Source organism: Ictidomys tridecemlineatus, chromosome 7 (assembly GCF_052094955.1).
Source record: "Ictidomys tridecemlineatus isolate mIctTri1 chromosome 7, mIctTri1.hap1, whole genome shotgun sequence".
NCBI classification, from domain to species: domain Eukaryota; kingdom Metazoa; phylum Chordata; class Mammalia; order Rodentia; family Sciuridae; genus Ictidomys; species Ictidomys tridecemlineatus.
The window spans coordinates 161,311,824-161,324,378 of record NC_135483.1 but is presented as its reverse complement, the minus strand read 5'-3'; the positions used below and the strand labels follow the sequence as shown (position 1 = coordinate 161,324,378).

Sequence of the window (12,555 nt, the reverse complement as noted above, 5' to 3'; positions counted from 1 at the left end):
CTACAGTTTTTAGCAGTCACTCATGTGGTAATTCCCAAAACTTAAGCTGAAATTCAGGTTTCTAGATAAAATTAGATGACCTGTCTTATTAAAAAACTTTTTATGTTAAACATAATTTTGGATTAAAAGGCCTTTCTATGAAAGTGTCCACTTAATTATTGTAGTATGTGGGCAATAACATGAAAATCAGTAACCATATGTGGTAACTATTTCCTTCTTCGGTCAGAGGGCATTTATTTATCATGTCCAGTTTTATGGCAGTATTGAGAGAAAAGGAAGTCTGTATTGCCAAGTAAAGGCAGACACTTTCACCTAAATTACATGGGGTATATTTTTAGTATTCCTATTACATAGTCATATATTTTCTTCTTCAAAGGATTCTTTTCATTCTCTAAACTTTCTTGATTTCCTCTTTGCAATTCCAACACCTCCGCATCTTTTGTCTTACCTCCTGAATTTTAAGGTTCATTTTACGTTTTGTGGTCTTCAGTTCCTCTTCAATAATAGCTGCAGTATCCTAAAAAATAGGAAAAGAGGTTTTAAATAATCTAAAATGACAGGAATGATTTTCTCTATGGATTATCAGTTCAAATCAAGGCATTTCCCTAACATATTAAAAATAAAAACTATCTTTAATATGCTTATAAATATTCCTTATAAGTCTGAAGTAATTATTACATAAGATTTTATTACTTTGATTCACAGTGTCTATCATTTCACCTTTTAGATCATAAATAGTGATTAATCACACCCACCTTTCATATAAAATTCAAGAGAGGACAAGCTGGAAAATAATAGATACTTTTCTTATAGGGGAAATTTTCTAAGAATGATTTAGTCTAGCTTTAAATATTGTTCATGCTTAGGAGTTGAGGATGAAAACCATAGCTTCCATTACTTATTCTCTTCTTTATTATTAATGTTAGTGGCACCACAATCCTAGATGTAAAATCTCAGACTCATTTTTGTCTTCTTTCCTTCCTTATATCTCTATCTAATACCATATTTTACAATATCTTTCTTCACAATGTATCTCTTACCTCTTTCCTTTCAAAATGCCACAACCCCCAGTCAGACTTAATTTTTCTCAAGCCAAATAATGCAATAGATTCCTAATTGGTTTCCCGGCCTCTGATCTCCTTTCTCCATAATCAATACTATATAATACCCCCAAATTAGCTTTTCCTATTTTTCATTGTGATTTCTTAAACCCTTCTCACAGGCTCAGCCCAACTATTGATTATTCTATATGTTGATGATATTATTCTTGATATTCTCTACAATGTGTTCCCTAGCTAATGCCCAACTTATTTCCCACAAATTCTCATCCCTGTGAGGCTAGTTTATATATTTCACCCTAACTGCACCTGGAAGAAAGATGTAGGTTCAAACATGGGCTTCAGGAAGAAGATGAGCATGTGGTAATCTTGGACAAGTGACTTCTCCCTGAGTCCCAATAGTCTTATTGTTAAAAATAAAAATAGGAATAGTAATATCCTACTTCATAAGGCCTTGCAAATAGTATCCTGAATATCTAAAATACTGCTTGGTCCTTAGAAAGGAAACAATACTCTGAGTTTCTTTTCCCAGCAGACCCTACTCTTTGCTGTCTCTGTGTGCGTTCTTGGAAATGTTCTTATCCCTCCACTTTGCCTTCTCAAGGTTCAGCTTCAGTCCTAGCTCTTTCCTGAAGCCTACCTAATCTTGATAGATAAGGGATTTCTCACTTCTCAAAAACACTGAATACAAAAGCCTTACTCTGCAATATTCATTTATTGTCTTAGACTGTCTTCTAGCACTTCCTACATTTATTTTTCACTATTTATCATTATATGCCTTGTTCTCCCAACTAGCATACACGCTCTTGAAGAGCACACACTACCTCATACCTCTGGATGCTGTCTATTGTACAGGGTAAGGACACTATTTAAAAAAAAAAAAAATCAGGCTAGGGTGGAGCGTTTATTTTGGCTCAGTGGTTGAGTGCTTGCCTAGTACATGTGAGGCACTGGGTTCAATCCCCGGCACCACATAAAAATAAACAAAATAAAGCTATTTAAAACAATGATACCATGTTTTTTTTTAAAACAAAACAAAAAAAACCACTGACAGCACACAGTGATTTTAGTTATCAATGCACGTAAATGTCAAATGCTAAGAATCCTCACATCAACACAAACTATTTGTTTGGAATTGGGGATTGAAGCCAGGGGCACTTTATCATTGGGCTACATCTCCAGCCATTTTTATTTTTCACTGTGAGACAGTTTCTCACTGTTTCTGAGGCTGACCTCAAACTTGTGATCCTCCTGCCTCTGCCTCCAGAGTTGCTGAGATTATAGGAATGCACCGCCATGACTAGAAATAGCTACTACTTTTAAAATCAGTTTTATGGGTCTGCTATTTCCTCCAGCTAATATACAAGAGTGAGTTTATACTTCAGAACTCTGGACTCAAACCTTTGTCTCTGAGGCAACTTCCACAGGAGCAGTCAAACTCTGCACTTCATCTTGTGCCTTGTCTTCTTCCTCTCTTACATCTTTCAGTTGTTGGCGCAAGTTCATCACTTCAAGATGCAACAGCTTCAGGTCCTTGGAATGTTCCTCCTGAATTGTGTTCAATCGATCCTTGAGAAAAGCTACCAGGCAGCACAAGAGGGGCATCAACAGTAGAAAGAAGGTCAGCCAAGGAAAAGAATCATAAACACATCAAGTACCCAACAGGATCAAATTTCTGATAATTCTCTTCCATATACCTGTTTTCTGTGGGTTCAAATCCTTTTCAGTTTGCATGTGAAAGATATTCATCTTCAAGGATTGAATGAGACTTTCCAGATGGCACATTCGATTTACCAGAAACTCACAGTTCTTCCATAAAAAATCTGTTTTTCCTGAACAAATTACTTCATTCTTGATAGGACCAAAGAGTTTCTGGCTGGAAGGCTCTTCTAAACCCTTTGGAGGTTCCAAATGGCCTCTGGACAAAGATCCAATACAACAATATTATGCAATGTTATTTGTAGTATGTTAATCCCAACCATTGAGTCAATGTAATCTTCCTAATAATTAGAGAGTGACATCAGCATCACAGCAGAATAGGAAGCTCTTAACTCTCCCTCCACCTATGAAGGCACTAAATAAACATCTACACACACATTAATTACTTGTAACAGAAAGTCAGAAATGAGTTGAGAGATTCTTATAAATAAGTCTGAAAAAATATCCACATCAAATGAATAGGAAAAACTGAAGCACAGTTGGGCACAAATGCCACCCTGGGGAACTTCATGCTATAGTCAGGAAGGATTCCCCAACCTAGCTTCTCCCTGATGGGACAGGATTTAGGCTACACTTATAGCACTTTAACTCTAAGGCTCCCCATGATGTGGCTCTTAATTCACCTAGCTCTAAGAGCAGCTGGGATTAAATATATATATATATATATATATATATATATATATATATATATATATCTCCAGACCACAGAACAAAGTGGAGACATTATATGGGTATGTGCACACTTCCAAGGATTATACATCTTCCAGATATATATATATATATATATATATATATATATATATATATATATATATATATATATCTCCCCCTGGATCACAGAATGAAGCAGAAGTTTTTATGGGCATGCACAAAATTCCACGGCTTAATCCCTCAGGATCAAAGCAAAGAAAGGGACTAAAACTTAAAAACTCCCAGTTTCTCTGTGAAAGGAATATGCTAGAATACTCTGCCACTCTGTACTCTGATTAAAGACTGAAGATAACACAAATAAATGGAAAGATATCCTGGATTCATGATTAGAAGAATTAATATTGTTAAAATATCTACACTATCCAAAGCAATCTACTTAGTCAATGAAATCCCTATTAAAATCCCAATGACATTTTTCACAGAAATAGAAAAAAACCCTTGAGTTCATATGAACAACAAAAGATATATTAGTTATATATATATATATGTATATATATATATATAACTAAATCAATCTTGAGAACAAAGCCGAAGACATCACACTATCTGATTTCAAACTACATAACAAAGTTGCATGGTACTAGCCTAAAAAGACACATCAAATAAGATGGCCCAGAAATAAACCCACACATTTATGGTACGTGGATTTTTGACAAAGGTACCCAGAATACACAATGGCAAAACAGTAATCTTTTTGAAAAAAAAAAATGGACTAGGGAAACTAGCTTTCCACACACAGAAAAATGAAATTGGACCCTTGATTCACACCATGTGCAAAAAATTTGATTAAAGACTTCAATATAGACCTGAAACTAAAACTACTAGAAGAAAATACAGGGGAAATCTCTGGTTTTGGTCTTGGCAATGGTTTCTTGGATATGATTCCCACAGCACAGGAAGCCAAAGCAGACAGACAGATGGGTTTGCATCAAACTAAAAAGCTTCTGCACAGCAAAGGAAGCAAAAACATGAAGAAACAGCCCACACTGGAAAAAACATTTGCAAATCATAATCTGATAAGGGCCTAATATACAAAATACATGAAGAACTCAAACAACTCACCAGAAAGAAAATAAATAATTTGGTTAAAAAATGGACAAAGAATGTGAATAGACATTTCTCCAAAGATGACATTCAAATGGCCAATAGGGATATGAAAAAATACTCATCCTTACTTGTCATCAGGTAAATGCAAATTAAAACCAGTGAGATATCATCTCACACTTGTTAGAATGGCTATTATCAAAAAGATGAAAGAAAACTATATTGATGAAGATGTGGAGAAAACTGTCAAAATTGTTAGTGAAATCTATATATTTGTACATCAATTTTCTAAAACAATTCCTCAAAAAAACTAAAAATAGCATTAACATATGATTCAGCAATTCCACTTTGGGTATTTATCCAAAGGAATTGGAATCAGTATGTTGAAAAGCTATCTGAACTCCCAGGTTCGCTGCAGCATTATTCACAATAGCCAAGATATGGAAACAACCTGAGAACCCATCAACAGATGAAGGGATAAAGAAAATATGAAACATACACAGTACAGAATATTATTCAGTCATTAAAAAGGATGAAATTCTATCATTTGTGATGGAATGAATGAATCCTGAGGACATTATGCTAAGTGAAGTTAAGCTAGGTACAGAAGACCATATAATCTCACATCTTAAATTTTAAAAACCCAACTCATAGCAGTGTTGAATAGTGATTATTAGTGGCTGGGGTTGGGGATACAGACAAGGAATAAGGAGATGTTAGTCACAGGGTATAAAGTTTTAATCAGATAGGAGGAATAAATAAGTTGTTTTTGCAATGCTTGGGATTGAATCCAAAGTTCATGCACGCTAGGCAAGTGCTCTATCACTGAACTAAATTTCTAGCCCCTAGGTCTAATTGTTTTTCTTTTTCCTTTTATTTTTTTGTTGTTGAGGGATTAGAGGAACAAGTTCTAATAATCAATTGTACAGCATTGGTGACTATAGTTAATAATTATGTCTTTTCTTTATCAAAATGGATAAAAGAGGGCTGGGGTTGTGGCTCAGTGGTGAGCGCTTGCCCAGCATGTGTGAGGCCCTAGGTTCGATCCTCAGCACCACATAAAAACAAATATATTGTGTCCAATTACAACTAAAAAATAAATATTTTAAAAAATAAACCAACAAAATGTATAAGATTTTAAATCTTCTTACCACAAAGAAATAAGTAGATGAGGTGATAGATGTTAATTAGCTTGATTTAATCATCCCACAATGGATGTATGTATCATAACATCACAGTATACCCCATTTTTGTGAATGCTTATAATATTTTATATTGCCTCAACATAACTTTTAAGCTTAACTTTCTCATACCAGAAGCAGTGCCCAATCACACTTGACAGTTTCCAATATTCTAACACACCTGAATAATTGCTCCAGCTGGTGGCCAGAGAAAAATGCAGAGGTATCTCTTCTGCCTAATGGACTGAGCTCCCTGCTTTCTTAATGCTTCCTTTAAACAGACCATTCATGTATCTGCCCACAAACTTCTCAGTCACAAGATGACCTCCTGGAACTAGTGCCCACTTGCTTTAAATCTACTAAATAAAGATCCCTGCAGGAAGTGTGTTTGGATAACATCTGGCTCCTATAACCAAATGGGTCCACAGGCTCTTTCTTATTAGTTTCTCCAAACTCAAATACAGAGAGCACTATTGGTTAATGAGGATGAAACATAATGTGGGATGAATAAAGATCACTTTTTAGTGCTGGTTTATTTTAATCTGGACTTTTTATAAACTTTTTTGTTACATCAAAACAAGTGATACTTATTAGATAATTCTATAATGGTGAACTAAGAATTAAAGTTTATATTCTATATTGACTTATATATATGTTAATATAAACAGTCACATTTTTAGAAAAATTTTAAACAAAGTCATAATAACATTCCTATTTTCTAACATACTTGACATTGTACCAAATGCTGTTATCTTTTAATGCTGAAGTTATTTATTCAATAGGTATTGTAATACCAACTATATTAATTTGATCTTAATGAGAGAAACTCAGGTGTTTTTTTTTTTAAAGAAATCATACCAACACATTCAATACTGTCTGTGTAGGCACACAGATTTCTTAGACTGTTGATAATTCAACTTTAAAGTCAACAACTTCTTCAGTACTAGGAGAAAAACAATTCAGTTCTTTTGTGAGTACCTAATTCTAAATTATGAAATATTTAAAACCCCTGAAAAAAATGAAGACTAAATTAATGGCATAAAGTAACATTTTATATTTTTTCTTAACTGATTTTAAAATAAAAACTAAAAATGTTTTTAATTACATGAAAAATTACGTTTTGTTTTTAATCATACATTGAAGGAGAAAGGATTAAGTTTTCGTACTTAACACATTTTAAATAACAGTACAGAGGAATGGTGACAGTAGCTCTATCACAGAATAACAACTCTATCTTGCATATATTTTCTAATTAATATTCAAATAGTCATCTCTCACTTCTTTTATAAATATTTCATTGACTATACCACAGTGATTCCCTGTTACTAAGCAGTGAAGCAAAATTCATCATAAAACAGATCTAGTTCATTTTTTTCATTACCTTTTTTCACCATAGTTCAACATAATTAAGTCATCCCTCAAAGAACTGGTCTGTTCTTCTACTATTCTCATCCTTTGCTGAAGGACTGTGAATGTTTCAGAAGCTGTAGAGTTGATGTGGGTTGGAGAGAGGATTGGCCTACATATTGTAGTTTCCATACGCTCCTACGATTAAAGTCACAATGTTAGTGAGGCAGATTCTATTATTTTTCAAAATTGTATACATCCCTCCTATCAGAATATTAATCACTGTCCTGTTGAACTCAAGTGTAGCCATGTATTCTGCTTTGATTAAATGTGGGTAGAAGCTTTAAGAACCAGTTGTTGTTTATCATCTCTTTTCCAACCTCCCAAATAGAGCCTGTTCCATATACCAGGGTCATGTTCCTACATAAGTGGAGTATAACCTGGATAGCAGAAGGAAAAGCTTTTAAACCCCTAGGGCTGGTTCTGCTGCCAAAAACAGTGCTGGAGTTGAAGCCATTGATTGTGTTGGGTAGGGTGAAAAGGTGGGGGCAGGGGGATAACAAGGAAAAGACACCAAATGAGTTTCTCTCCATTTTATTTTCTGTCTCCTACTATTCTGATACTGCTGACCTAGAAATAAACCAGACTTACGGTGGGGAGAAAAAGTAGGGAAAACAGGTTAAGGGGGCTTGTGAGACACAATTGGCTCCTCTGTCCTCTTTCCTAAGGCAGTTGAAAAGTTTACCTGCTCAGCATATCCCTAAAGGTGTCACACCCATGGGATACATCCTGCCTGGCTTTAGACAGAAGTTTGTAAAAGGGCTTTGGGAATACTTTAGTTTTTTTGTTTTTTTTAAAAAAAAAAGGCCAGAAACAATGGCACCTGACCCTTCCTTTTCCTCCTATGATGCCCAGAGCTCTCCTTCAGATCTTCATGCAGTGCCTCACACTTAAATATAAACAAAGAGCCAGGGATCACCAGTATCTGAAACACAAGGAAAAAGCCAGGGTGGCTCAGCTTAACCTGATATTTTTGGCAAAACCAGTAATCTCCAAACTCTGCTCATGTGAGGATAAATAAAATTATTTTTTGTTTTAGTCACTTCTGAAACATGGTAGTCTCAGGCAACAGTTGGTGGGAAAACAAATAAAAGGAAGAGGTCAAGAACAAACAGTGTGGGGTGAAAAAGGACAATTTCTGTGAAACTTGTTAGGCCCAGGTAGCTGGTTCTTATATAAAGAACTGCCCACATTCAGAGGCCAAACATATAATACTAATACAAATATAGCAGAAGTGTACCTTTAGAAAAAGATATAGGGAATGGAATAGAAATTTTCTCCATATAGGATGCAGATTTTCACCTCAAATTTTTTAATGTAATAGTTGAAATGTCTAGTTTTGTTGATATTTCCTTAAGAAAGGTACTTATGATCTGCATAAAATGCTTACATTTATTTATAACGAGTGTAGACACATTCAGCCTTAAAAATAAAACAGAAAACATTTCAAATTCAGCTGTTTCATTTGCTTAAAAACGAGTGTTTACGAGCTGGGGTAGGAGTTTGGCACCCATCTAACCCTGTTCCAGATTAGAGCTTCTCAGGCTTCCAGAGAAGAAAACTACTCTAGAACAAAAAGGAAGAACCAACTTGACCCCCAGCCTCTGTGGGGAAGGTGGTTTAATTACAGGCCTCTAATTTCAGCAACTGGGGAGGCTAAGGCAGGAAGATCACAAGTTCAAGACCAGCCTCAGTAACTCAGCAAAACCCTCAACAACTCAGCAAGACCCGGTCTCAAAATAAAAAATAAAGGGTTGGGGATAAAGCTCAGTTGTGAAGTACCACTGGATTTAGTTCCCAGTATAAAAAAAAGGCGGGAGAGAGGAATTCAGCCTAAGAAAGGCGAGATCAAGATGACCGGAAACTGACTGGCAGTAGGCAGGAGACAAAGCTTTTAAATGAAATAACACAGGGTTGACATTGAAATAGTCTCTTAGTCATTGAGGATCTTCTTCAGGTAGTAAGGAAACTGCTGACTCAGGTAAACAAGTCAATCTAGCTTTTGGGAGATTTATTAAAACAGGGCTCACAGTTAGTTGAAAACCCTTTCTCTCTCATCCCACTTGCCTCACCCCACCAAGAACAAACAAAAACAGTGTCAAGCAAGGTCAGGAGAGCCCTTGGAAGAAAGACCGGGAACAGTGATTGCTGATAGCTAAAGAAGGACAGCCTTAAAAGTCATTAGGGAGAGTTCCTGAGTATCTGGGAAGCTGTCAAAAGAAGTGCAAAATAAGGATTTAGTATCCAATACACTCATCTGTTGAGTCAGATTTTAAAATCACAGAAATCTGCATTTTTACTGCAGTTACTTATCTGGTAAGTCTAAAGAGGAGCACCACAGCAAAAATTCACCCCCCACACAAACACAATCCATTGGCCACTTAATAGATCCTTATAACTGAGTCTAAGAAGTACAGTCTTACAATAAATATTTTAATTATTAATATTCCAGCAATGAAAAAATAGAATTAACAAATTTGTGCTTTGCCCATTTTGAAAAGGAGTAAATATTGAATGTGGCCTTAAACCTAAGTCCTGATGCTTGGCAGTAACAATAAAAATACAAAGATACAAACTTTTATTTAAAAAAATTCATTCACATGAATGAATATTATCAAATGAATCTAGTTCTGTTTCAGTGTTTAGGGAGAGTATTTCCAAAGAGCTTCTAGGCAGTTAACTTCATGGAAAGCATGCCATGAGAAAGACAAATGTCATAGAAATACATTAGTAAAAGCCAGATGACTTTGAAAAGGAAACACCTGTTTCTGTGCATACAAAACCTACACCTAGCAACTGCTACAACCATGTGCTGTTGGTTCCAAAATAACAATAAGTACTCAATATTGTTTATCACAACCACTAGAAAATAGTTCAATGATATTATCTTCATTCACTCATACTTCTATCAACTATTTCCTGAATGTTTAACATGAACCAGACACTGTTATAGGTACTGGGGAATTCAGCAAGTGAACAAAACAGACAGAACTCTGCCCTTGTGGAGTTTATATTCTAATTGGACAAGATAGACTCGAAGTAACATAGTTGTTTGTAGGTGATAAAATACTATAGAGAAAAATAAAAAGAACGGGATACAGGTTGCTGTCCAGATTTCAATTTTAAAGAGTGGTCAAAGAAAGTCCCTCACTGAGATATCTGAGCAAACACCTGTAAAGAAGGTCAGGCAAGAGCTGTATGAATATCTTGAGGACAAAGTCCAGAAAGAGCAAATACTAAGTACGAAAACTCTGTATTAGAATATCTGATGAATCCATAAATGGTAAGGAGATAGTTTTGATCACAGACAAATGAATGAAGGAGAGAATAGTGAGAAATGAGGTCAAAGAGATAATAATAGGAAATCACACAGGGCCTTGAACACCCTTGTAAAGGTTTAGCTTTCGCTCAGCAACTCAGAACCCTGAGATGATTTAGAGCTAAGGATTGTTGTGACCTAATTTACCTTTTAACTCAATCCCCCTGGCTCTTCCACTCACTAAGCGTAGTAGATGGCAAGGGCAAAAAATAGGAGATGCTTCCACCTAGAACCGAGGTGATAGCAGTGGAACAGTAAGAAGTGGTCAGACTCTACACATTTTAAAGATTGGTTTTGGTGTTGGAAGTAAACAGCCAAATTTACTGCAAGGTTTTTGGCCTGAGTAATGGGAAGGATGGTATTACCATTGAGACAACAGAAACCTATTAAGAATCCATTTTGGGGTTGGTATTGTGGCTCAGTGGTAGAGCACTTGCCTAGGGTGTGTGAGGCACTGGATTCAGTCTTCAGCACCACATAAAAATAAAGGTATTGTGCTCATCTATAACTAAAAAAAAAAAAAAAACTAATTTTGATCAAGTTTGGTGGGGCACACCTGTGATTTCAGTGACTTGGGAGGTTGAGGCAGGAAGATTCCAAGTTTGAGTGTTTACTTAGTAGATCCTAAGCAATTTAGCAAGGCCCTATCTCAAAAATTGCTGGGCTATGGCTCAGTAGTAAAACACCCCTGGGTTCAATCCCCTGTACCAAAAAAAAGAAAAAGGAAAAAAAAAAAAAGAAAGAAAGAAAAAAGCCATTTTGGGGAAAGACAGAGAGTTGGCTTGGAATTTTTTAAATTAAAAACAGATAAGATGCCCAGTGCATGATTGAATGTCTGGATCTGGAGTTCAGGGGGGAGGTGTGGCCTGAAGACATAAATTTTTAAGTTAATTCTGCATGGTGCATAAAATCATAAGACTGGATAAGAAACAAAGTATTAAAGGACCTGAGCACTCAGAGATAAAACCAGGTACATGATGTACATGTCCAAAACAGATTAATGTGAACATCTCCAAAGCCAGGTTAGATTCTTTATCATTTTTCTGTCTTTAGAGTCTAACACAGTCCTGGGATATTACGGGTGGCAAACAGGAGGGCAATTCAATACAAACATAACGAATGTCTATTATATCCTAGCAGGACTAGGAATTGAACCCAGGGCCTCCCGCATGCCAGGGAAGCACTCTGCCACTGAGATACACCCTCAGCCCTTAAATATTTTTTGAGACAAGTTTTCGTTAAATTGTGGAGGTTGCCCTCAAACTTGGAATCCTCCCGCCTTCTGAGTCGCTGGGATTACAGGCATGCACCAGGGCCCCAGGCCTGACACCTATCTATAGTCTAGTAAGTAGGCCGGGGAGAATAACCAGTGGGGGAAAACAACAACAACAAACATTAATATCGAAATGGCCTTCCCAGGAACCTATAACCTCCAACCTAACTCATAAAAAAAGATGGAACTGGGCTTAGCTAGGGGCTTTGGTGGCTAGCCTCCTCCCTCCGCGGAGCCAGGGCAATGCAAATTTAGCTCTTAAAGGACGTTCACAGGCGTCGAATGCAGAAATGCCTGAAATCCGGGGAGCGGGGCGGGACTCCGCCTGTGGGGAAAGGTGGTGGTGGCCTTGTCCGAGCCGTCGGTTTCTCCCTCCGGGGCCCGGCAGCCTCACCCCGGAGTCCATCTGCCCGCTGATGGCGGTGTCCTGCTGCAAGCAGGCGGGTTTCCATGGAACTAACACTGCACTTCAAACCAACCCGCTCGCTGGCGGGGTAGCTCCGGTACGCAAGCGCAGGTGTAGCAGGGCATGCTGGGAAGTGCAGTTCTCAAGGCCCAGCAGGGCCCTCCTCCCGGGGCGGGACCCAGGCCGGAATCCCGCGACGCGTGGGGAAACGTGCAGCCTCGTAGCCCGGATGACGACGGGCTCCATTGTGTTCGCGAGCGGGGCTCGCCGGGATATGTAGTTTCCGCTCTCTCCCAGCGGACTTTGCCGGGGGGAATCGGCTGTGTTACACTAATTTCGGCAAATACTCGCCCTGCAGTAGACCCGAGTCCGAGATTAGAAAATGCTTTTAGTTGTAGGAGGACTAAAGTCATCAAGTAAATTCTGAACGATAGAAA

At 37.3% G+C, this 12,555-nt stretch overlaps 1 protein-coding gene across 1 annotated transcript in view; it reads right to left on the bottom strand.

The window, feature by feature from the left end:
• The window catches only part of Ccdc150 (coiled-coil domain containing 150), a 114,908-nt gene extending 102,658 nt beyond the window's left edge, over positions 1 to 12,250 (bottom strand). The window contains exons 1-5 of the mRNA XM_078017780.1: positions 12,107 to 12,250; positions 7,095 to 7,258; positions 2,756 to 2,976; positions 2,460 to 2,638; positions 449 to 517 (exon numbers count right to left, since the gene is read on the bottom strand). Coding sequence (XP_077873906.1) covers positions 449 to 517; positions 2,460 to 2,638; positions 2,756 to 2,976; positions 7,095 to 7,258; positions 12,107 to 12,118 — 645 coding nt within the window. The 5' untranslated portion in view covers positions 12,119 to 12,250. The remainder of the gene's footprint in view (positions 1 to 448; positions 518 to 2,459; positions 2,639 to 2,755; positions 2,977 to 7,094; positions 7,259 to 12,106) is intronic.
• Positions 12,251 to 12,555: the final 305 nt, after the last annotated feature.